We start from the raw sequence: 27,364 nt of genomic DNA on the forward strand, positions 1-27,364 counted from the left end.
TAAAATTTAAGAACTTCTAGGAATTTCATTTGTGTGCCATCTTAGCTATTTGTAATCTATTACTCTAGAAGGAGGTATTTAAAGATGAATAATTCAATAAATTATTTTGGGACAACTCCTAAGTCATAACACCACAAGAATAAATTCCAAATGAATTAAAAATCTAAATGTAAAATAAGAACAAAAACCAAATTGTAATAAAATAATTAGGAAAAATAAAGGAGATAGTTTTCAGTAATCTTGGGTAGCAGGGGAGGCCTAAGTAAGACACAGAATCCAAAATTCCTGGGAGGAAAAATTGCAGAAAAATTAGAAAAGCTTTATATGATAAAAGACATAAGTTTCTACAAAAATAAATGAAAAAGACAACAGGACCAAGGGTAAAGTATACAGGCAATTCACAAATGGGAAAATGTAAATGGACAATGAACATGTGAAAAGATGCTATCACTAAAAGTAGATAAAGTTTACCATTTTTGTCAGATGGGCAAAAATGAATATGATAATTTCTAGAACTGACAAGGGTATGGGAGAAAACATCTACCCTCAGACTGTTGGTGAGTCTGTAAATTATTGCTACTTTTTGAGAACTCAGTATAGCAAGATTGGTTAAAATGCCATCCTTTGACCTAGAAACTTTTCAGGGAATTTATCTGATATCTGAATTTACTGGATCGTTATTTAAAGCAATATGTAGCAGTATTCATTATAGCATTAATTTTAATAGCAAAACCCCATAAATGTGCTATATACATGTCAAATTATGGTATGCCCACATTATTATAAATAATAGAAATGAGATACATATACCTATTAAATATATTGGCTTGAAATTTATTATTATCTTAAGTAAAAAACAAGTTATAGGATAATATATATATACTGTATGAACCCATTGTTGTTAAATAAACCCTATATAAACTTGTATATATTTATGTAAGCAAAGAAAAACAGAATATTCAACTAATTTGAACTAGTAATTTCAGAGTAATAAGGGTGGGGAGTTGGTGGAGGGTAGAGGAACTACATTTTTGAATCGATCAAATTATTATAGTGAGAATATTTTGCTTGTGTAGTTTAAATTATTATAATTTTAAAATTAGAAGATTGTATTTGAGCAAGCAGTGAATAAGGGGTGGCTAAAATAATTTATAGGAAACAGTGTTTGACTTGTAAGTGACATAAATGTGACTCGGATCAAGCAGCTATTCAGAGTATTTTATTTCTGGCAATAATATGGTTTTCTTGAAAGAGGTCGACCTTAAGAGATTAGAGATACATATCTATATAGTCTTCTTATACATACAATAAATGTGAATGTTCTTAGAGTTGAGTGCTTTAATTTTTAGTGTATTTAACAGTTTGCTTAGTATTCCTTTCAGTGGGTGTGAGCTAACATACCGATAATTTCTTCTAGAAACATTTAGGGGTGCCTAAGTGCCTCAGCAGGTTAAACGTCTGCCTTGGGTTCAGGTCATGATCCCAGGGGTTGAGCCCCACATCAGGCTCCCTGCTCAGTGGGGAGCCTGCTTCTCCCTCTCCCTCTTTTGCTCCCCCTGCTGTGCTCTCTTGCTCTGTCAAATATATAAAATCTTAAAATAAAAAAAGAAAGAAACATTGAAAGGCATTTTGCATCTATCTGTGATATTCTTGAGAGCCTCATTCTTACGGCATCTTTTTGGAAGACTTCTGTGAGCTCCCCAGTTTAAGTGAATCGTTTTTGTCTCTACCAGTGTATTCTTCACCAAAATCTCGTGTTTCTTACTCGTTACTGTACATCGTCAGTGGCTTACTCTCTTCATCGCCACTGTTATTTTGGTTCAGGGTTTTGTCATTTCTCGCTTGGATTACCGTAGTAGTGTTTGAATTGGTTTCCATGTTTCTCGTGTGGCCTCCTTCCAATACAGTCTCCACACTGCAAGCCTCAGTGAGGTTTTGTTTATGCGATTTTGTTATTTTCCTAAAATGCAAACATGACTCCTCTTGTTTCAACACCTTCATTAGTTCAGAATCATCTGTAAGTGGAGTGAGGCATATAAGACCTGCCATAAATTGATCCATCTCTTCAGCCTCATCTCCTCTCTCTTAAATTCTCTTTCTATACTTTGTAGAGTTCATCTTTGGCACACATTGTCCTCCTCCCGAAATGCCTAGTTTGTTTGGATAACTCTTGTTTGTCCCTTAATGGCTCTGGGCACATTTTAACCCGTAAGTCTTTTTTTTTCCTGTCAAATGAGAATTTTTTTTTTCCTGATAATGATTATATGCTACATGACCATTGTAGACAATGAAGGAATCCAAGAGAATAAAATAACAATCAGCTAAAACCGTAACAGCCAGATTGACTTTATGTTTCACTGTCACCATTAAAACTTTGATGACCAGAGCTGTCTTGTTCTCTGCACCTAAATTAAAAAAAACAACACGTAAATATAAAATGTACCTACTTTTAGTAACCTGTTTTGTCATATAATATTGAGATGTGTTTCCTTGTCTGCTAATGGAATCACACATCACCATTTTCATTGGTTGCATAGTATTTCATTGTAATGAAGAAATCATAATTATCTAGTTTCATTTTGGTGGGTATTTAGTGTGATATTAGGTCAACTGGAGAAGCAGAAGCTGTAGGATTTTGATTTCTAGCTCTAGCTTTCACTCCAACTCTAGCTTTGTATCGATGTCTCTACACACAAATGCAAACACACACACATACACACCCAAGGAATTAGCTTATGCTGTTGTGGGGGTTGGCCAACCAAGGACCATATCCACAAAGTAGACAGCCAGGAAGGGGAGATCTAGGAGGAAGAAAAGACACAGGCAGCAGATACTGCTTGCAGTGTTATGAATTCATAAGTCCTCTGTTAAAAGACTTCCAAATGATTAAATCAGATACACCCAGGATAATCTCTCTTTGGATTAATGTAAAGTCAACTGATTAGGGACTTTATTTATATCAGCAAAATCCTTCACAGTAGCTCCTAAATTAGTGTTTGGAAAACTGGGAGAAGGTGTTTATATGCTACAAAATGACTGTTGCTTCTCCTTTGACTTCCTAGAGCCTGCTTTTCCCTGGGATTCCCAGAGAATGTCCCTTCTAGCTCACCATGATCAGAAACAGTAGAAAAGGAATTCTGGCAACTTTAGTTCAGTCTGGCTAAGTTGATGTATCTTAAAGCCATCACTGGTATATATGATTTTTCTTTGATGTGAGCAGTGCTTTCATGGATGTATTTGCATATCTGCCGAGTAGTTTCGTTGGATAAATTTCTTAAAGTGGAAGAGGATTTTGTGTTTTTTAAAAATATTTTATTTATTTATTCATGAGAGACACGCAGAGAGAGGCAGAGACACAGGCAGAGGAAGAAGCAGGCTCCATGCAGGGAGCCCGATGTGGGACTCGATCCCGGGACTCCAGGATCATGCCCTGCACCGAAGGCAGGCGCTAAACCGCTGAGCCACCCAGGGATCCCCTGCTTTTTCTTTTAATGGCAAGATTTTCAGTACGTTATGTGAGGTTTTATTTTTTATTTATTTTTTAATTTTTACTGTCACTTGGGCATATATGCTAGGGGAGGGTTGAGTATCCCGATTTGAGCTGTGTGAGTATGTTTGAAGCAGTCACTGTAGCTGAGAGGTTGGAGTACTGTGATGGACAAGCCTGACTCCCTTGCATATCCCTGTACTAGGAGTGGCTCCAGGCTTTAGGGCTCCACAGAGCCACCAGATACAAAAGGTGAGAGATGCTGAGTGCTAAACAGCAGAAATCTCCCACAGTGTCAATCTTTTCTTTCTTTTTTTTTTTTTTTAAGATTTTAAGTAATCTCTACACCCAACGTAGGGCTTGAACTTCCAGCCCCTGAGATTAAGAGTCACATGCTCCACAGACTGAGCCAGCCAGGTGCTCATCAATCACTTCTTTCACCTTTTTTTTTTTTTTTTAAAGATTTTATTTATTTATTCCTGAGAGACATAGGCAGAGGGAGAAGCAGACTTCCCACAGTGAGCCTGATTTGGGACTTGATCCTAGGACCCCAGGATCATGATGTGAGTCAAAGGCAGACGCCCAATCACTGAGCCACTCAGGTGCCCATCACCTTGCTTTTATACTTCTGATGGACTTTGGAGTAAGTCAGACCTGGATGCTTACTAAATGTGTGACCTCGGGCAAATTATTTCCTTTTTAAAAAAGTGTTAGGTTTTTAAATTGCAAAATGGTGAAGATAATTTTAGATTTTTAAAAAATGATGAGGAAACATAATAATGCTTAGCCTTGTGTCTGACACACTGTAAGCGCTCTGTAAGTGTTCATTAATATCATTTTTAGCTGTTTACCTGTTTTTCTCTTTTACCAGACTTTGCCTCTAAAGGAGTGGAGGTCTGTTTATTAGACATTGCCAAAACGTTTTATCCTTAAAACTTAGCTGGTAATTATCTAGTTACTGATAAGAGTAAGCATCCCTTTTTGAGCCACTTCTAGATGACTTAGATACATAATTGCTAATATTAGCAGTTTGATCCTGTTTGATAAGCAGGATATTATTTTTGTTTTATAGATGGGGAAATTGAAGCTTTTTTTTTTTTTTTTTAAAGATTTTATTTATTTATTCATGAGAGACACAGAGAGAGAGAGAGGCAGAGACACAGGCAGAGGGAGAAGCAGGCTCCATGCAGGGAACCTGATGTGGGACTTGATCCCAGGACTCTAGGATCATGCCCTGGGCCAAAGGCAGGCGCTAAACCGCTGCGCCACCCAGGGATCCCAAAATTGAAGCTCCTTAAGTAATAGAATATAAAGGGTTAGGAACCAGGCCGTTTGAGTAAAACAGAACTGAGGTTTTTTTTTTTTTTTTTTTTTTAAGGTTTTATTTATTTATTCGTGAGAGACACAGAGAGAGGCAGAGACACAACACAGGCAGAGGGAAAAGCAGGCTCCATGCAGGGACCCCGATGTGGGACTCAATCCCAGGACCCCAGGATCACGACCCAGGCCAAAGGCAGATGCCCAGCCATGAGCCACCCAGGTGCCTGACAGAACTGAGTTCTAAGCTCAGCTCTGCTTCTTGTTCTGTGATTTTGAGCAGACTATCCCAGGCTACAGTTTCCTTATTTGTGAGAGGATAAAATGTTTCATAACATTATTAATCATCTAGTTCACGGTGATACATGTTAGTTTCTGATAACCACTTTTTATTGCTCCAAGGGCCTTTGAGGATGTTATATTTGTAATGCTATCCTATTGCCGTTTTTGGACAGTGTGTTGTCTGAAGTGTCTTTATTTCTAGTAACCCTATACCATCTTTCTGGATGACCTTATTACTTCACCAGTGCCTTGCTATATTTTAAGCATGTCAGTTAATTTCATCATACTGTAATTATTAATCTTTTGAAATCCGTACAATATCTGTTCTGTTCTTTATTTAGAAGCTCAGTAAACTATATAAAGAATAAAAAAAGACTTGTAATATTTCATTTATCTCATTGTGGGCATGTGGGTGCTTAATTATTTAAATTTATTAATAACTTCATTCTAGCAGTAGCATTAATTTATATTATGATCTGGAAAAGTAGTTTTACGGATTCCACAGAACCCATATGTAAGCATTTTGAAAGTAAGTATTATCAAAACAGGCTGTTTACAACATTTTGCTTTTAATCAGTAATAAAGTATATTCTATTTCATCCCTCTTCCATGTATTTACTAGGAAATGTGAACTTTATTTATTTGAGAGAGAAATTTATCTGGGGGGCGGGCAGGGGCAGAGAGAAAGGGGGAGAGAGGGAGAGAGAGAGAGAATCATAAGCAGCCTTGTGCTCAGCACAGAGCCCAGCTTGGGGCTCAGTCACACAGCCCTGAGCTGAAATCAAGAATCAGGTATTTAACCGACTGAGCCACCCAGGTGCCTGGGAAATGTGGACTTTAAAAGCAGTTCAGAAGGGTACTAGAAGTGCAAAGAAGTAGAAACATGGTTTAAAAGTCCTTTGTAAAATAGAAGCGATGCTAAGATTTATTGAGAATGTAGAAAGTGGTAGTCAAGCCTCTTAACATCTGATGGTCAAAACTCTTGTATATGCAAAACTCTTGACTATCTAATGATGATGATTGTAGCAGATAATTGAAAAAATAAAATGTGTTCAATTCTTTTGTTCTTGAAAATAAAGATATATTGTTAGTTTTACTTAGTATTCTGAGGATTCTCCAGTATTGAGGAAGGCACTGAGGAATCATTGAGAGGTTATTGAACTGGCCATCACATTTCAGAGAATCTTCTTTCATTCATACTAGTCATGTGAATAGTCTCATACTGTAGTGCTTATCATCCTGGCGCATGCGAAGGTGACAATGAAGAGGCAGATGGAGAAGCAAAGCAAAGACAAAATAGGTTATACTTCAGAGTAGAGGCAAAGTACAATTTATTAATAGCAGTGTGGTTTTATTTTATTTTATCACACTTATATTCATGAATAGGTTGGAACCCAAATTCTCAGAGGCAGTGTTTCATTGCCTTTTAGAAAACTGATATGATGTTAAGATCACTTGAAAGTTTCTGATCTTGAAGTTGTCCATAGTTAATCATAATGTGAGTTTTAATTTTCTTATATGCTTTGTTTTAACATTCCATACTCTGAAATTACATGATTTTTAGTTTTTAATTTAAAAGATTTGGTGATGAATACTCCATAAAGATTTGCTAGTCTTATTTCTGTGAAGACTTTTGAGTTATTAATAATAGCTTAAGCCTTCCATATTTGAGTGAAAATTGAAAGAAAATATCATCAAACTTTTTAACATTTTTCAAACATTTTTGAAATTTCTTGATAAGCAGTTATCAGATGGACTGAAGATACCAAATGAAGATGAGATATTAAATTCTGCCTTCTCATTTTTTGTTCAAAGACAGAAGTTATAATATTCAGCAAACCCAGTTACATTTATGTGTAGAAGTATTTGCCTTGCCAGTAAGAGAAATGCATGTTTTAATTTTTTATTGCTTTGTAAATGATCCTCTATTCTTGAACACTTTTCTTATTTTTGTACGCTCTATAAATGAATCATGGTTTTGAACTTTTCTAACATCAGTAATAAAAATGAAATTTGATTGGTTAGTGATAAAGACAGTTCTTTTCATAAAAACAATCATTTTGTCATGGCAATTCCCATTAACTGTAACTGCATTAGCAAAATGGAAACTGTAAAAAGCATTTCATTTTGCTTATACACTTAGCTGTGTTTTTGGGCTGATTATATATTTTTATCTTTAAGAACTTTTATAAGTCAAAGAAGTTTTGGCATGACTTAATCTGTATTTGGATTTTCAGAAAAGTTTGTTGGATATACTTATTGCAGGAGATACAGTATCTTTAGATATTGTCATGGAATTGCCCCCATGTCATATTTCGTTACCTGGTCAAACTAGAGCACTTACTAGAATTTCATACAAATGAATTTTATCATTTGTTAGGTGGGAAGAGCGCCTTCATTACTCCAGCGTTCTATAGGTAATATTGGCCCCTGAAGTTTTAATGATCTGGCTTTTTGTTGACCTCCTTTTCTTTGATTAGCCTTTACATTATAGGGGGATGTTTTAGTATCATGAATGATAAATTTCTGGTTTTCTTATTTTATAAATTAAAAAAAGATTCTGTGTTAATAATAATGTGAAAGTAAAAGCTACCTTCTTTCTTTTCATTAGACATTGTTATATTTGTAATTTTTGCCATTCATCAGTTTCATATCCTGGTTTGACTAGTGAATGAAACTGGTTATGTAATGTTAACTATGTGGTAATTTACATTTATTTTTAGTTGAGATTGTGAATTATTATTTTTTAAGATTTATTTACTTGAGGGAGAGAGAAAGAGAGCACAAGCAGGTGAAGGCAAGGATAGAGGGAAAAGGAGAAACAGACTCCCCACTGAGCAGGGAGCCCAATGCTGGGCTTGATCCTAGAACCCCAAGAACACGACCTGAGCTGAAAGCAGGCGTTTAACCGATTGAACCACCCAGGTACCCCCAGGTTGTGAATTATTCTCGATGTATTTTCTTCTCAAACAGGTTTCTCCTCACTGTATATACTTGTACTGATTTTCCCATACTGTCATTTTGTGGCTGTTTGGAGAGGTAGATTAATTTTAATATTAAATATTTAGAAAGGGAGGTAATATTTTAGAAATCATGGAAAGCAGTTTAGAGATACATATAAAGTATGTTTTTCATTATTTACTGTTTTGGATTATCCTTGTATCATAGGTAAATGGCTTTACTGGTCTACTTTTTATGAAAAGATTATAGTAAGCTCTGAGTTTAGCTAGCATAATTAAATCATTTTTCTCTTGGATTCTTTTTTTTTTCTCTCATTTCCTGAATAATCTAGCAACTACCAACAGACCAGAGTTTCTGATGGAGGTAAGCCATTGTAGTCACTGGGTTCTAAATTCTGAGGACTGAAGGTCAGGGAGACATGATGTGGTCAGGAAATAGAGTGAGAGTTCAGAAAGGTAAATTTCAAGATAATGGGTTAATAAAATGGCACTGACTAAAGGGAGGGTGGAAATGTCAAAATCTATGCCTGAAGCAGTAAAGTAGAATTTATAAATGTAACATGGTCAGGAGTCAGTTTGGTAACTGATTTAGATGGAATTCTCAGGCCTCAGAAGGATTAATATTTAATTTTGTCTTTAATGATAGATCTGTGACTAATAGTAACTATCAAAACTGAGACTGTTCAGTCACTATTGTACTATACAAATCACATCACAACTGGCATGTAAAACAGTCATTTTATTATGTTCATGGATCCTCTGGGTCAGTTGAGACAAGTCACAAGAGAGATGGCTTGTTTCTACCTCGCAATGTTTGGATCCTCAGGTAGAGAGACTCAAAGGCTAGGGATCCAACAATTGAGGGCTGGAAACATCTGGAAGCATCTTCACTTACAGATCTAAGAATTGCGGACTAGGAACTCAGCTGTGGTTGTTTTCTGGAATATTTATACATGGCCTCTCATGTGGCCTGGGCTTTCTTGAAGCTTGGGAGCCTCCGAGCAGTCAGACATTTTACTCAGTGCTCCAAAGGCCTGTGTTCAAGTTACCAGAGAAGATGCATCACCTTTATGACCTTGGAAATCTTGAAGCATCACTTTTGCCATATTCTGTTGGTCACAACAGAGTGGAGTCTGGCCAGATTCAAGGAAAGGGGATTTAACTTCACCTCCTGATGGGTGGATGGGGTAGTTGGGGTGTTGGTGAGGTTCTAAAAGAGCTCGTGGGACAGAATACACTGTTGTGGCCATCTTTAAGAAGGTAATATGCCACAGTGAACAAGGTAGCAATATATGGTGCGTAGAGGTCACTTGCGTCTGTTTTAATTAGATCTGGGAACTGACTAATCCCATTTAAGGTTCTCAAACAAGATGGGGGTGGATAGGAGTGGGTGTAGGTAGAATGGTATGTAAAGGTAGGGTGTTGTCACGCATTATAATCAGTTATCTTTGGAGCTCTCTAAAACAAGCCATGCTTGTATTGCATGGCATTTCTCAAACCTCATGCACACACTTGCACACATGTTCCCTTTTTTCTCCCCAAAGGCCTGTTATATGTGAAGGTTGATGGCAGCTCTAGGGCAAGTTATTTTTAAAACACTCTATAGATGATTGGGCTGTGCACCTGTTGTTAGGAACCATTAAGCAGTTTGGAGAGCAAGTGAGTTTATGAGTTTCCACTATTGAATTTAGTACATATTATTGAGATATCAGTCCTTAATTTGCTTTGATGGTTTTATTTCCAGAATTATAGCAACTTTTGGTGCCAGATATCTTTCAGACTTTAGATAGCAAAAGACCTGCTTGGTTTCCAACGGGATATATTTATTTGTTAGGTTGAGTACCTAATTTGCACTAGATCCTCTGCTAAGTGCTGGCTTACTTAGAAGAATAAAACAATTCTTGCCTTTGATGAACTTACTTTTCTTGTGTAGGACACATCCATTGAAATGGATAATTTCAATATAAAGTGGTGTTTTGATAAATAGAAATGGTAATTTAGGAAGTCTTTACTGAGCCCGTTTTATCACTTCTCAAACTGAATTGGGGTGTTAGATTTTCAGTAAATATCTCAAACTCCTCTCCTGCCCCTCATCTTCTGTCTTGCACACTTCTTTTTTTGTTTGTTTTTTAAAGATTTTATTTATTTATTTGACAGAGTGAGAGAGAGCAAGAGCACAAACGGGGAGCAGTAGGCAGAGGGAGAGAGAGAAGGGGCTTTTATACCCAGGGCTCAATCCCAGGACTCTGAGATCATGACCTGAGCCTGAGGCAGACGCTTAACTGACTGAGCCACCCTGGTGCCCCTGTCTGGTGCACTTCTAATTATATTTTGGATCCAGTTCAGATTTTATGTCCTCTTGTGGATTATTTCTTGTCTTCCTCAGACAGATTTAGTTATTTCCTTAAGAGGATTCCTATAGTATTTTATATGTACTTCTGGTCTGATACTTCTGTTAATAGTAATTATTGATATATTCTGTGAGCTAGAGACTGTCTGTATAAGGCATCTATATGATTTATCTAATTTTATTTTTCCAGCAACCTTAAAAGGTAGGTAACATTTCCCCTTTTTACAGATGAAGTAACTGAAGTAAGAATAGGTTAATAAGCAACTTGGTCAAGGTCACTCCGATAATAAGTTGTAGAGTTGGGAGGGGAACTTATGTGTATCTGATTTTAAGATCTATTTTTCCCTACACAACCTGTATTCACTTACTGTATTTTTTTTTTTTAAATTTTTTTATTTATTTATGATAGTCACAGAGAGAGAGAGAGAGAGGCAGAGACACAGGCAGAGGGAGAAGCAGGCTCCATGCACCGGGAGCCCAATGTGGGATTCGATCCTGGGTCCCCAGGATCATGCCCTGGGCCAAAGGCAGGCACCAAACCGTTGCGCCACCCAGGGATCCCCACTTACTGTATTTTAAATGTATTTTTAAAAGATTTTATTTATTTATTTTTGTGGGCAGGGGGAGAGAGAGCGCACATGAGGGGGAGGAGGAGAGGGAGAGCGGCATAGGAGGAGGGAGAGGGACAAGCAGACTCTGAATTGAGCATGGAGCCCATTGCATGGCTTGATCTCATGACCCTGAGATCATGACCTGATCTGAAACCAAGTCGGATGCTTAACTGACTGAGCCACTCAGGTGTCCCTGACTTACTGTATTTTTAAAAATTTTTATTATTTTAAAAAAATTTTTATTTTTTATATATTTTTTTGACTTACTGTATTTTAAGTGGTTATGTGTGTATCAGTCACCTGTTCTTCTCCCCCCAACTCTCTCTCCAGGCTCTGTTCCCCCTACCCATTCAACAAAGTTAGATCCTGAGGAGCAATGATCGTTTTATATTCATATTTGGCTTTTTATCATATTTTGGTAGTTTATAAAAAAACCTATGTTCATTCAGTTAAATGCCTTTAATATATATCTTTCCTCTGTCTCTGAGGATTTTTCCATCCCTATGCTCTTATTCATGAAGGGATTCTGTGATGGTTGGGCTATATTTATATTCTTTCTTTGTTTTGTTTCTTTATCTTGCAGTTTTGCCAAGATTTTAGAAGGCACAAGGACAGATCAAATCTTCTGTAAGGTCATTTGTTTCATGACTAGCTGGGAGGAGTGAGGAAGGAGGAATGGAAAGGAGATAGAAAGGAGTGGTCACCTCAGGAGTTTATCTAGAGTACTGAGAGTAGTAAGCACATAGTAGATACTTAAAACATAGGCTTTTTTTTTTTTTTAAAGATTTTATTTATTTATTCGTAAGAGACACACAGAGAAAGAGAGAGAGGCAGAGACATAGGCAGAGGGAGAAGCAGGCCCCATGCAGGGAACCTGATGTGGGACCAGATCCCGGGATTCTGGGATCACACCCTGAGCCAAAGGCAGATGCTCAACCACTGAGCCAGCCAGGTGTCCCAAAACATAGGTGGTGTTAACCAGTGATTGTGTTTGATTTAGAGTAGTGGGAGAATTGCTCTTTAGTTTGAGGAGCATCTATTTTCCGTTTTCTAGATTTAGATTTGTAGAACTATCACACCTTAAATATTAACATTGTTAACATTGTTGAGGTCTGAAACTTTTGTGGGGCTGTTTGTCATCTTTGTTTTTTTTTTTTTTTTTTTTGGCCAGAATTGCACTTTTCATCATAACCAGCTGTTCTGTATAGATCTGCTATTGATCTCATATTCATTTGCATTTCTGAGAAAAGTTCAGACTTACTGTCAATGTTTCTTCTTTATCAATTTCAAATCACCATTTTTTAAAAAAAATTCAGGTATTGAGTCTTGGTTACAAGGTTCATATATATTCACAATCACACATAATTGGCCTGCTTTTTTTTTTTTTTAATTTATTTATTCATGACAGACACACAGAGAGAGGCAGAGACACAGGCAGAGGGAGAAGCAGGCTCCATGCAGGGAGCCTGACATGGGACTCAATCCCGGGTCTCCAGGATCACACCCCAGGCCAAAGGCGGCGCTAAACCGCTGGGCCACTGGGCTGCCCTGGCCTGCTTTTTTATCGGAAATTAATGAAAAATGGCTGGTTATTTTTATAATGCAACAAAGTCTAAATATGACCATTTGAGAAGAAGACGTTTACTTATTACTAAGAAAGAATGGAAGGCTTTAAATTTAACATGTATTCACTTTAGCTTCAGTTATTGGCTTGTTGATGTTGTGAATTAGTCTTCTTGACCCTTGTTAACCTCCAGAAGTTTGTTAGTTTTATGAAATTGATCCTTGAATGCCATTTTGAGATTGATCTCCAGTTTCACATAGATAGGTTTTGATGGCTCATGTTCAAGCCTCATAATGACTAACTTAATTTTACTTTCCTTATTGATTACATCTAATGGAAAAACTATCATTTAACCACTTTGGTTCCAAAATAAGCGAGGCCTCCATTCATTAATCTTAAAGGCTTACTCCAGAACACTATAAAATTGAAACCTGTCACTAAGGCATGTTTTAAAACATGGCTTTAAGCCACAAGTGCAAATATTTAAGTAGAATAAGATGGACAAAAATCTTCTTGAATAAAATTAAACCACACAGGTCCTTACTACCACGTTTTCCGAGGGAAGTGAATGAAAGAGGTGAAAGAACTTAATCTTATATCAGGTGTATTCTGTGTATCAGGGATAGTCTGTTTTTTGTAGTATTTATAGACCATCTGCATCAGAGTGCTTTGGGGCCTGTTTGGATTCTTGGTTCTCATCTCTACAGTATTAGAATCTCAGAGTTTAGGGTTTGGTGGAAATACGTAATTTTATGAAGTTCCACAGATCATTTTTACTAAGGGTTGAGAACTACTGTTGTAGGATGATTATAATTGCTTTAGCTATTTAAATATCCTAAAAATACTATGGGCTATGCGGGCTATGTAAGAGGTTAGCTAACACAGTTTGTGCTCACTGACTGGAGCCAGACTACCTGTGGTCAGACCCTGGCTCTTGTTGCTAACTAACACTGTAACTTTGAGCAAATTACTTATGCTTGTGCCTCAGTTTTCTTATTATAAAATACAGATAATAATAATAGTGTATACCTCATAAAGTTGTGAGATGGTTAACATGTCAAGCACTTAAGTGCACAATAAACACAGTAAGAGTCCTAAAATTTTGTTTACCTCGACTTTATTGAGGTATGGTTTACATATGCTTTTAAAGTATACAATTCAGCAGTATTTTTAGGATATTTACAGAGTTGTGATTATTATTACAATCAAATTGTAGAACATTTCCATCACTCCAAAAAGAAATCCCTTGCCCATTTACAGTCTTGTTTCTTATTCCCAGCCTGAAACAACCATTAATCTACTTTCTATCTCTGTAGATTTGCCTGTTTTGAGCATTTCATATAAATGGAATAAATACAATTTCTTTGGTGACTGCCTTCTTTCACTGGGCATAATGCCTTTAAAATTTATGCCTGTTATAGCATATATCAATACTTGGTTCTTTTTTATTACCAAGCACTGTTCTGTTGTATGGATATGCCATATTTTGTTCATCCATTCTTCAATGGTCATTTGGGTTGCTTCCACTTTTTGGCTGTTGTTAAAAAATGCTGGTGTGAACATTTATCTACAAGTTTCCGTGTGGATATATGTTTTTTTTTTTTTTTTTCATTTCCCCTGGGTGAATACCTAGGAGTTGAATTGCTAAGTCATGGGAATTCTGTTTAGCATTTTGAGAAACTGCTAAAATTTATATTCCTACCAGCAGTGCGTGAGTTCCAAATTTTCTATACCCTTTAAACATTTTTTATTTCCTGTCTTGATAGGCATTCTGTGGGTGTGAAGTAGTAAACATTGTGGTTTTGACTTACATTTCTCTAATGACTCATGATATTGAGTATGTTTTCATGTGCTTGTTGGTTATTCATGTATCTCCTTTGGAGAAAAGTGTTCAAATCCTATGCCCATTAAAAAATTGTGTTATTTGTCTTTTGAGTTGTAAAAGTTTTTTATGAATTCTGGATATAACATTTGTCAGTCTTGGGGAAACTTAGCTCTTATCATCGTCATCATCGTTATCATTATCTACCTAGATAGAAGTTTAGGTAGTGTTTGACCAGAAGAAGATAGATTCTCCTTATTTTCTAGTTTATTTGGGGCCTTACTTTGGTTGTGAGGGGGGAAGTTCTGCCCTCTACTAGTTTTCTTGAATTTTGAACTGGTTTGCTTTCTATCCTTTGCTTTCTGAATGGCAGGTTATTAGAACCCATTTGTCTTGGATAGTAATTCTATCATATTATTTGTGTGCCTTCACTTTGGGTCATTTTAATTGCCCCTATAAAAGGGATCCCAAAGTGTTCCTTAGCCCCTTACACTGTATGAGAACAGAAGTCAGAGACCCAGAAGAGGGACCATGACTAGAACCTGACCATGCTGGCATCCTTATCTTGGGCTTCCAGCATCCAGAACTGTGAGGAAGAAATTTCTGTAGTGTATAAGCCCCCAGTCTGTGGTACATTGTTGTTGAAGCCCAAATGGACTAGGACAAGTAGCCTTACTACCATATTAAAGAATGCTTACTTGCCAGCTTTTTTAGGTTTGTGGAAGTGGCACATGCCACATGACACTTGTGTTCTCCAAAGTGAGCCATTTTCTGACATGAACATTGTTCTCTGACTATTGAGGTGATGGGAGAATGGTTTTAAATTCTTTTTGTGGAAAGAGTCACTTCCTGCATATACACCCTGTGTGATATCATTAAACATCCCCTATGAAACAGTAGCTCAGGGCCATTGCTGTTTAATACTTTCATGATCAGTATTTTCTGGAATATGGTATTATCTCTGAATTGTTATAGTTTGTAGATTGAATTGCTTTAAATCTAACACATAGTTCTTAAAATTCTAGTTTTGATAAAGTCCCATGTCATCATACTGTAAGTCTAAACATGTTAAAAATCTATTTTAAATGAAAGCTTTATATCATAACTGCCTAAAACTTGATAGGTGTCAGTGTTGATATCACAGAGATCATCAGCATAATAATTATGTCAAACTAGTAAACTTACTTCCTTCTTTTCTCTTTGTGTCTTGCAGTAACCTGTCCATGTTTATGAGCTGCCAAATGCTTTTTGAGTATTTTGTTTTCTCAGTAGTATTTGCGTTTATACCTTTGGCAGAAAGCCATCCAAATTTGGAGATAGGCTATACATGTTTCTTATTCCTTTTGTATAACACTGTCTAAATAGTCTTAGGAAGCTGAAGAGATGACATCTATGAGCTTTTGGAATCTAGTTGCCTAAGGATAAACTGGGTTTGACTTCATTAGTGCACAAATGATAGGGTTGTGTAGAGTTATTATAACATTAATCAATTTGATGGATTGGAAATATGACAGTACTGAAGCAGCATGTAATATTAGTGCCTATTATTCTACAAATTATGTCTTCACCTACATTCATATGCCAGAAGAGTCATGTTGTGCATTAAGAATGCAGAACTTAAAAAACAACAACACAGGGCACTTCTTTCCATGGCCCTTCTCTGGTCCTCATCAAGAAATAGACTTTGGAATTAGACTTTTTTATTAGGTCATAGCACTTTCATGCTGTGAAATACTCTATATTGAATGGCAGAGATAGATTATCTGCCCCTTCTATGGCCAAACTTGATACTGGAAAAATACTATAGGTAAAATACAGCATGTGTAAGAGATGAAGGCATATATATATATATATATGTGAATTTATGGGCCAGTAGTTACTTCGCTATAAGTCATAATAGACTAGTAGTACTTTTTTTGTTGTTGTTGTTATATTGTATTGGTTGATAAAGCTTAAAAATAGTAGATACTTTTAAGATAATTAAATGAGAAGCAAATATGTATTTTTTGGGGCGTAGGTATTATTTTACCCTGTGTGCATTTCTTTTTTTTTTTTTTTCCTGTGTGCATTTCTAACACTAATTTATTTATATATGCTTTTGTTTATTTTTATCTTATAGCTTTCAAAAGTCCAAGAGTATGTATCCTCTCTTTTTAAAATTTTTATTTATTTATTTAATTTTTAATTTAATTTTATTTTTAATTTTTTAATATATTTTTTAATTTAATTTTTTATTTTTATTTATTTATTTATTCTTTTAAAGATTTAATTTATTTGTTCATGAGACACACACACACACACACACACAGAGGCAGAGACACAGGCAGAGGGAGAAGCAGGCTCCATGCAAGGAGCCTGATGTGGGACTTGATCCTGGGTCTCCAGGATCACACCCTGGGCTGCAGGTGGCGCTAAACTGCTGTGCCACCGGGGCTGCCCCTATTTAATTTTTTAAAAAAAGATCTATCCATTTATTTTAGAGAGAGAGTGTGCATGTACCAGTGAGGGGAAGGGCAGAGGGAGAGAACCTTCAAGCAGACTCCCTATTGAACACAGAGCCCCACGTGGGGCTCCATCTCATGACCCATGAGATCATGATCTGAGTTGAAACCAAGGATCAGGTGCTTAACTGACTGAGCCACACAGGCACTCCCTCTCTCTCTCTCTCTCTTTCTTTTTAAACACTGTTCTTCCCAACTTAAATACTTACAGGAGTGGAGAAAATGTCAGTGTTTTTTCTTGGTAAAAATAGTAAGAACTTTCATGGGTTTTTCGCTAAGGAATAAGATGTCATTCTAATTTGAGGTAATGAATTAATGTGGGTCACTAAGTACCTCAGAGTAAGTTATTGCTGTTATGGAAATGATATAGTTTCTTATTAAAAAATTTCTGAAAGGTAGATTTACTTTGAAACTCTTGAAATAAAGATATTAGCTTACAGTGATACTTAGACAAAAATTAAATCTAGCTTAGTATGTAGTCTTATTTTAACATAGTTACTATAAATGCCACATTCAGTTTGGAGCAATTGAGAAGCCAAGTCTTTTTTTTTTTTTTAAAGATTTATTTATTTATGATAGACAGAGAGAGAGGGGGGGCGGGTAGAGACACAGGAGGAGGGAGAAGCAGGCTCCATGCCGGGAGCCCGACGCGGGACTTGATCCCGGGACTCCAGGATCATGCCCCGGGCCAAAGGCAGGCGCTAAACCTCTGAGCCACCCAGGGATCCCCGAGAAGCCAAGTCTTTAATAAATAATCTCAGGACCATAGGATTTCCACATTCTGGGGATTTACTGCATAGAAAGAGAGATAAAATATTGATATAATAATAGAATAGCTGATGAATTACTGAACTCTCATCTGAACTGTAGGTTGACTAATTGAATTTACATAAAAATAGTAGAATAAAGTAGAAAGTAATATAGGATATAAGACAAGTGCAGACTGCTTTAGACAGTATAGATAAAAGAAAAATTAGATTTGTTCAGTTATAAAGCCTTCTTGATGTAGGTGTCATTTAACCTTGGTGTTGAAAAAGGTAGAGGATTTGGATATGTGGTGGTGCAGGGACTATTCTTGGACAGGAGAAGAAGTTGAGCAAAGTCACAAAGGTGAGAAAGTTTGAAGTATATAGGGGAAATTTTAGGTATTATGGTAAGATATGAGGGTCTTGTTTTATTCCCCCACCCCCACCCCCCGTATTAACTTAGGTGTGTTCTTTCCAACCTTTTCTCATAGTCAAAAAAGATGATTTTGCACAATAGAGGAAGACTCCTTTTTGTTCAGGGGTATGTGAATGGCTGGGTTCTTTGCTAAAATGTCAAATAAGTAGTTGTTTAATAATGTGGTATTTTTCAAAGTGGAGTGGGATGTAACTCCCTGCGTTACATAAGACAGTTGTTTGAAGTACAGAAAGTAAGTATTGGAGCTTGGATTTCAACTTATTTTTTTACTCTATTTTCTTTTTTAATGCGTGCTTTATAATGTACATGATTTGTTAGTTTAGGAGTACTGACCGTGTCATCTCTAAATCTATTTGTGCCTAATGCTCAAATATTTTTTTTTTTTGTTGGGGAACTTAGATTTTAAAAAGCAGTGGTGCCTGGGTTAGAGTTGTAGGGTGTGGAAAGGGGAGTTCTGAGATAACAGGTCAGATAACTGAAGGCCTTGTGTCGGTTTTAGGAGTGCTGTAACAGTAATATCAGATGGAAACTGTACCTGAAACAAAGACCTGAAACAAAGAAACACATTTCCAGGTTTAGGGTCAGTGCTGAGGTAGTTAACGGAATTAGATTCCGCCAACCATTTAGGCTGCTGTTTGATATTTTTATATTTGTGTTACTGGTTGTAGTATTAAAGTTTTCTTGGTCAAGTTTCCCTTTTTTAGCCATGTTATGTAATCTCCTTATCTTCTGTGGTGCATTCTTAGCATAAACAGTACAGGATAATAACAATACTGATAGTGGTAATAATAAAAACATTCAGCCAACATTTACTGATTAGGTAGTAAGTTCTGGGGATGAAGTGGTAAGCAAAGATCAGAAAGGAACACTGGATTCATGGTGTTTATGTTCTATTAGGGGAAATAAACAATCAGTCCTCAAGTCAGTGTAAAAATATTGTCTGTGTCAAGTGGTACTTGCTGTCAAGCTAGTAAAGAGTGTTTGAACTATTCAGGGAGGGTCAGGGAAGGCTTCCCTGAAGACATGACTGGCTACATATTGTGTAGGGCCCAGTGCAAAAGGATCACATGAGGCCTCTGCTCAAAGAATTCTAAGACTAAGAGAACGTTAAACCAGGTGTGGAGCCCTTCTAAGCACCAGCCTTGTGCAGTTGCTCAGGTGGCACGTCCAGGAAGCCAGCCCAACATCTCAGCATGTTTGAGCTGATACAGTAGCAGTGGAAGATAGCTCCTGGACAGAGAAAACAGCACAAATGAATCTCTGGGGCAGGAAGGAACATGGTGCATCCAGAAACTGACTGAAAGCCAGTGTGGCCAGATTGTAGAGTGCGGTGAGGCCAGAAGGCCAGAGAGAGAGAGAGGGTGATGTGTAAGGCCAAGTTGAGGAATCTGATCTTTATTCCAAGAGCCACACCAACTGTTGATGTGTTTTAGGCATAAAGTTTACTTTTGATGTGCTAATAATACCAGTATCTTGCACCTTAACAGCATTGAGCAACAGTCTCTCTCAGTCCCCCATATCCTACCAAAATTTTTCCAGAAACTTTGAGTCTCACCTTTTTTTTTTTTTTTAAGATTTTATTTATTTATTTGAGAGAGCACAAGCAGGGGCAGGGGCAGAGGGAGAGGGGAAAAGCAGGCTTCCCACTGAGCAAGGAGGTCATTGTGGGGCTCTATCCCAGGACCCTGAGATCATGACCTGATCTGAAGGCAGATGCTTAAGCGACTTAGCCACCCTGGTGCTCCTGAGTCTCACTTTCTTTTTTTTTTTTATTTTTAAAATTTTATTTAAATGGGTCTCACCTTCTGTATGTATTCTAAGGCTGATCTTTCCCAAAGGTGAGTTTAATAAGGCACTTCACACTGGGGAGTGTTTTTGGTGGTAGAAGCTGAAAATAGATGAGTCATGAACTTTTATTCACTATTGAATTTGTTTATGATTTAAAACATTTTAGGTCAATGGAGGTAAAACTAGTAGATAAAAATGTTTTATTATTACGTAAGATGTTTCTTTTTAAATGCTACAGATTTTTAAGGGCTGTTGTCAGCACTGTAACTTAAAAAATTTTAATCTCCCTCTTTTATAGATGATCGGGGCAATGGGTCGGTTTTGGCTTGCCTAACCTTGGGAAAGAGGAATAGGAAAGCAGTTGCATTTTGGGGCTTTGTCTTTCAGGTAATAGGCATTCTTGGTAAAGAAGACTTTCATTAATGTTATCCAATCTGAGAAATAGGCATTGTTCTTTGTCAGGTGTGGATAAGAGTGTTCATGATTCATGGATTTACTTACAAGGGCAGTTAATAGAGTTTGTTTCCTGGAAAGGTACCTACGTGGTTGGTTTGTAGATCCATTACCATGCCACACAACTTAGGATTTTCACTTTTGGTTCTCTATCAAATGACATTCAAGCTCTTTCTTGTCCCAGGTCATGTTTAAAATGTAATTACTTGAGCTGGTTCATGTGGGTGATGCACTTAAATCAGTGATATTTGTATGCTTTGAGCTGCTCATGGGTGAGATGGGTAGTCGATCATTCCTTGCATAGTCTACCATTTCTTGCCTCCTGGTCCATGGATACACTAAAATGTCATGCTGCTAAACTGACATAGATATAGGGTTTTATCAGCCGATTTGCCTTCTCTTTTTAAATAATAGATTCTATTTGTGAAGGTAGCACCAGATGTTTTTGGCAGTTACTTTCTGAGAATTTTTTTTTCTAGATTTTATTTATTCACCAGAGACACAGAGAATGAGGCAGAGACATAGGCAGAGGGAGAAGCAGGGTCCCTGTAGGGAGCCCCATGCGGGACCTGGTTCTAGGACCCAGGGATCACACTCTGAGCCAAAGGCATATATGTGTTCAACCGCTGAGCCACCCAGGCATCCCTGAGAATTTATTTTCAACAGTAGTTTCTAAGTTGGAATATGTTTCATATTCTGGAACAAGGAAAATATACCCCTTCACCTCAGTTTCCATCTTTAGGTTCTTATTAATAACAGAGATTTCAGTATTTGTAGGCAACTTCTTTATTTTTATTTGTAATCAGGTAACGTGTCTCTAGATTTCTTTATTTTCACATATGTCTGTTGTATTAGATCTAGAGAATCCATGGTAGTGATAATAAATTAACGTTTACCTGAACACATAAATTTCTGTTCATATGAGAACTCTGCGATACTGCCCAGTAGTGAAGTAACTTCTGATTAATCAGAGAATACTTAAATTATATCGTGTATGTGCTTAATGCTAAGTGTATGTTATTGCATTGTTTTGAAAATTTGTAATCCATGTATAGTACATATAAAATCTAGCTAACCATAAGTTAAAATTATCAGAATATTTAATTAGAACACCCTATTGCTTTAGCATAGATGATAATATTAAGTTTAGTAAAATTTTGATTAGCCAGAATGTTTAGGGAACAAAGTGGTAGGTTTAATCAAGTATCAGGGTAGCCTATACAGATGGGACATATCTGTGACCTCAAGAAACTTAGTTTCAGTATCTTTGAAATTTTTGTAAATTTTATTTATATGCTTCATTGCTTTAATTAGATTTGGATGCATATAATTGAATCTTTTTAAAAATAATTGAATCTTCAGTGATGTAGGATTTTATAACAAATGAACCTCATGGTATTGTTTCTCATATAGATGTAAACGGTATAGGTGTGCTGACCATACAGTTTATCCTAAAAGGTTATTTTTTAGTAATTTGCTGATGTCAGCTTGTTTTTGTTTCCTTGACTTTTGTTTTAAAAACTGTGTTACACAGGTTAATTGGGTTCTTCCTGAAATTCTATTTTGTTAAAAGTTTACAGAAACGTATAATAAATATTTAGTTTTACTGCCTTTTTGGTATGTGAGTTGAAACTCACTAGCTTTTATGTATGTGTATAATATATATATTTTTAAAGATTTTATTTATTCATGAGAGACACAGAGAGAGAGGCAGGACACATAGGCAGAGGGAGAAGCAGGCTCCATGCAGGGAGTCAGATGTGGGACTTGATCCCGGGACTCCGGGATCACGCCCTGAGCCGAAGGCAGACGCCCAACTGCTGAGCCACCCAGGCATCCCTGTATATGTATAATATTATGAGCAACAGCATATAAAACTATGGATGGTGTATTTTGCTTGAGGTTTTCATGGTATTATTCCTAAATATGAGCCTAATTTTGTATATCCCAAACCAAACCAAAAGTAGCATTTATAATAATATGATTTTTTTCCTTTTCATTCTGAAGTATGAGTAAAAGCAAATTAAAGGCCTCCTTGCTCCCTAGACTGTTTAGTGCATCTCAATGAGATGTTAAGAGTTATGGTCAAGCCTGGCTTCAGGCTTAAAATTAGTTTTATTAGCTTTATTTCACATCGTAGGTATTTACAGGTTCATCATGCCATTCCACTTTGTTTTTGTGGAGTGGTGGTGGTGGGTTCAAGGCAATGGAATGTTCTAGAATACAACAGGGTTCTTCTGTATGTTTAAATACTATCAATTTATAAGGAAAGATGTGTAGCCTGAAAAAGATATATTTGATTCTTTTGTATAGTGTTGTCTGTTTGAAATTTTGAAAGTTTACAATAAAATATTATAAATATTGTTTCACTATTTTTTGATAGTGAATCGAATTCAATATCTTATTATTTTTTTTTTTAGGATTTATTTATTTAAGTAATCTCTGCACTAATGTGGGGCTTGAACTCATAACCCCAAGATCAAGAATTGCATGCTTTCCTGACTGGGCCAGACAGACATCCCCAAATTAGCATCTTTTAAGTAATATTTTGGAATGGCTATGTTTGGAGGCTAAAAGAATAGTAGCATATCATCTGTTTTAGTTATTAAATTTTCATTTTTGATTGGGCAAGATGTCTTCCACCTCTTCTCTGCTAAAACACCACCACAACTCCCCACCAAATAATAAACCAAACATGCATATATATATATATATGTGTGTATATATATATATATATATATATATGTATGTATATTTTTAAAGATTTTATTTATTGGGACGCCTGGGTGGCTCAGCAGTTGAGCATCTGCCTGTGGCTCAGGACGTGATCCCGGGTCTGGGGATCGAGTCTCACATTGGGCTCCCTGCAGGGAACCTGCTTTGCCGTCTGCCTGTGTTGCTGCCTCACTCTCTGTGTGTCTCTCATGAATAAATAAATAAAATCTTTTTAAAAAATTTATTCATGAGAGACACAGAGACATAGGCAGAGGGAGAAGCAGGCTCCCTTTGGGGTGCCTGACGTGGGACTCAATCCCAGGGTCCTGGGATCCCAACCTGAGCCAAAAGCAGGCTCAACTGCTGAGCTGCCCAGGTGACCCCCAATCGTGCATTTAAAAGAAATTATCTAACCTACTTATACAGGATACCATGCAACCTAAGGTGGTGTGGTTTGTTGCCATATTTAAGGTAACCTTGGCAATTGACCTTAATTAAATGCTCTAGGCAGATATTTGTGCTTATTAATTTGTTTGGTTATTGATACGTTTTTGCCCTATGTGCCTAATTGTCACTGCCTTGTCTCCACAGCTGCAGAACCTTGGCCTGAAAATGCTACCTTGTATCAACAACTGAAAGGTAGGTACTTGTTCATAATTAAAAATGGCTATGTATAAAAATATATCTAGGTTGCCTGGGTGGCTCAGTTGGTTAAGTGTCTGCCTTCTGCTCAGGTCGTGGATCTCAGGGTCCTGGGATGGAGCCCCTCATTGGGCACCCTGCACAAAGGGAGTCTGCTTCTCCTTCTCCCTCTGCCCCTTCCTCCCCTGCTTGTATTCTCTTTGTCTTCAATAAATAAGTAAAATCTTAAAAACATATATACATACATATATATATATTTATAATCAAAAAAGAAAAACAACCCCTCAATAATATCACTTCTGAGAGAACATAAAGAAGGGTTCTCTTGTATAATTTGTTTAGGAGATTTTATCTAAGCTTGTATCTGCCAGTGTAAACCAACTATTCATGGCCTATAAGGTCCTTAGTTTATTATTGACTCATTATATTGGCTGCTGTAGGCAGTGTAAAATGATGTGGTTGCAGGAGCAGTTGGCAGATTTACTGCACCAATAGCTGACACAGCAGATTTTTGAAGTCCTGTGGTAAAGTGGGCTCTCAGTAAAAAGGAACTGTTAAAATGTATAGGCTAGGATGGTTCAGGCTCCCTTTAGCAGCTCTTCATATATCATCAGATCACATTATGGACCCCATTTGGGGCTCAGCAGCCTGCTGCAGTTGTCAGAAGACTGCAAAGTAATGAAGACTAATAGTGAGCAGCCCTAGTCTTCTAAGCATGGAATTTTTATTGCAGCAAACTTGTCATCTTTCTTTTGTGTGACAGACCTAGACACACTGTGCAATATTAACTGCAAGCTGGTTTTATATGATTTTAAATGCTTTTACTTTTAACTAAAGGGGTTTGAGCACGAGCACGTACTATTTTACTTAATTTTAATGAAAAGAGGAATAATATTTCTTGAAAAGTTGAAAAATGAATTTGTTTTTGAATGATTTTAATTAAGTATTGTTGATAAAATGCGATAAATGATCAATTAGTTTTAGAGGAAATAGTCTTGTCTTATCATTATGTACATATTGTGGTAATTTAATCAAAATTATGATTGGACAATAGCATTGATATAGAACTTAATAATTACTTTAGTGAAAGGCTATACCTTTTATTTTTAAAAATAGGAATAGTGTTTTGAAAGAAAAGTATTTATATTTTACTTGTTTAGCAGTCTCACTTTTGACTCAGACCTTTCATTGTATTTCCACAGGGGAGCAAATTTTGCTTTCTGACAATGCAGCTTCTCTTGCTGTGCAGGTAAATATGTAAATAATGTAATATTTTTCACTTGAGTTGCAACTATTTTTTCCTCTCCAGGCAGTCTGTGATGTATGTTTATAATTTTTCCGTGTGAGTTACCATTATCAATATAACATCTCTTCTGTGAAGTATAATTTTATTAAGTAATATTTTCAGTTAATTGTTGCTGGTATATAAAATAAACAAAAATCTTCATTCTTTTATAAAAATCACTTATGTGTTAGATGTATTCTCTTAGTAGTTTAGTTTTTGGCTAGATATGATGGTATTGATTTTTTGTGGTGATACGTTCACTTGTGGACAGTTATTTTCTAACTTATTTGTAAAGATTTATTTACCACATATTTTTAAACATCATTCTTTCTCTGTGCTCATTCTAGCTTAATCCATTTGTTAATCTTGAAGCAGATATACTCTAGCTATTCCTTATGTATTTATTGATTATATTAGTGTCTATTATTCCCAAACCACTTATTGAATGCAATAGCTCTTCACATTGTATATCACAGTTGGGTAATCCAAAAAAGGTTAGTGGTCCTGTAAACTTTAAACTGCACCATAGAAGGATTAGGATCTTGGGGATTATTTGCTTTAAAAACAAGGTATACAGTGTTATACTATATATTAACTAACTGAAATTAAACAAACAAACCCTTACAGATATTGCTAAAGGGCCCTGTATAACCTTCACTGATTCTGTTTCCCTCTCCCTTCTCTTTCATTATCCTGAATTTGCTTATCATATGATTAGACTATAGATAACTATGCATACATAAAGAGGGAACAAAAATAACTAGTAACGTAGATTGCTTTTTATATTCATGTAAATTTAAGAAATTGTATATGTTTGTTTTCTTGGCACTTTGTTTTTTATATTTGTCCATTTTGATAGATGATGTATCTCTGATTTACTCATTTTTATTGATATATGTTATCCTGCTATATGAATATACTATAATTCACTTAAAAAAAAGAGAAATGTTTATGGAGATTATACAATTAAAGTTATTCAAATGTTTTACATATGTAGCTGTTATTTAATTAGCTTACATAGTTTGAATCACTATGTAAGCTAACTATGAATCCTAAAAGAGGATTTTATTGTGTAGCGCCTAAAAGATAACTTAAAAGATAAACCTAAGACGTGGCAGTTTTGGAGATAGGACTGTGAGCTTCTGGAGAACAGAAAGAAAGGGAAGAAAGGGCCCGTGAGATTTTGCTATGTTGCAGGCATGATGGAAAGCACTTGGTCATCTCACATTTTTTTATTCAACTTGGTACTCTCTGTGTTTAGTTACTGTGTTTGATAGCATGTCATTTAGAACATTTTTGTTTTCATTAAGCAAGGAAAGAAGGAAAAGATGGAAAGAAATGTATTTGGATAATAATTCATATGAGTATCTATGAATATCTTTAAGTTTCCTTCAGATTTATTTAAAATCTTTTTACCAAAAATGTAAATTACATTTATTTATTTATCTTTATTTTATCTTTAGATGCTAGTATTATAACTAGTGTATTTTTTCTTATGTTAACCTTTGAGAAGCAGAAATTCTCAGTTGATTATATGCAATAAATATGGACTTTATACTGCTATAAATCTTTTTTTTTTTTTCTTGGTAAGGGTGAATTTAAATTTAGCTTTCAGATACTAATAACACTGTGTAGCATACCAGATGTAGTCAGTAAATGTTGAGTGAAAGGTTTATAAGTGTGGTAAAAGCAATTTCGCCTGATAACTGATAGCACAAGCAAATTATTTGCTCTGTGTAAAATAGTATTTTCACTGTTTATCTTGGAAAAAATAGCTTCATGACCCAGTGAATATTTTAGTTGAAGCACTAATTCTTAACCTCTTTTTAATTGCCATTAAATTGCCAGGGATAATTCTTTTTAGGACTTCATGAAAACTGTAAAACATTTCTCCAGAACACATTCCAGTGCACACACGCAAATAGAAATATACCTAAGCTATTCTGCATATGGTTTGATGGGATTTGCTGTAGCTGTTTGGGGGTGCCTTGTGAAAAGACCCTAAAATTGCTGAAGTAATTTTCACCAAGGAATAGAGCAGTGGTTCTTAACTGTAGGAGATTTCTACCCAACAGAAGACATTTGACAGTAGATATATCTGGTTGTCATAACTGTTGAAGTGTACGCTATTGGCATCTACTGGGTAAATGCCAGGGATACTGTTAAACATCTTATAATGCCCAAGACAGTCCCTCCACAACAAAGATTACCAGTCCCAAACGTAAATAGTTTTAATGTTGAGAAATTCTGGAATTAACTAGTTTTCAGTACAAACTGATGTATGTTACCATTAAAAAAAATAATAATGTTTTAAATAATCTGAAGAAGAAATTTTAGTGTATACTTTATTTAGCAACTCTATTTTTATGGTTCCTGTTAATTTACTTTCTTACCATGGCTTCTCA

At 36.1% G+C, this 27,364-nt stretch overlaps 1 protein-coding gene across 2 annotated transcripts in view; it reads left to right on the top strand.

Annotated features, from left to right (window-relative positions):
• Positions 1-27,364, top strand: part of MTX2 (metaxin 2) — a 65,243-nt gene that overhangs the window by 1,486 nt on the left and 36,393 nt on the right. Inside the window, exons 2-4 of one of the 2 annotated variants that reach the window (XM_041722680.1) lie at positions 20,163-20,251; positions 23,624-23,671; positions 24,877-24,923. Coding sequence is in view for 1 of the 2 variants with exons in the window: in XM_041722681.1 (XP_041578615.1) it covers positions 23,624-23,671; positions 24,877-24,923 (95 nt within the window). In the remaining variant the exon portion in view is untranslated. The remainder of the gene's footprint in view (positions 1-20,162; positions 20,252-23,623; positions 23,672-24,876; positions 24,924-27,364) is intronic. The other variant, XM_041722681.1, reaches the window with a different exon arrangement.

Source organism: Vulpes lagopus, chromosome 11 (assembly GCF_018345385.1).
Source record: "Vulpes lagopus strain Blue_001 chromosome 11, ASM1834538v1, whole genome shotgun sequence".
Classification (NCBI taxonomy): domain Eukaryota; kingdom Metazoa; phylum Chordata; class Mammalia; order Carnivora; family Canidae; genus Vulpes; species Vulpes lagopus.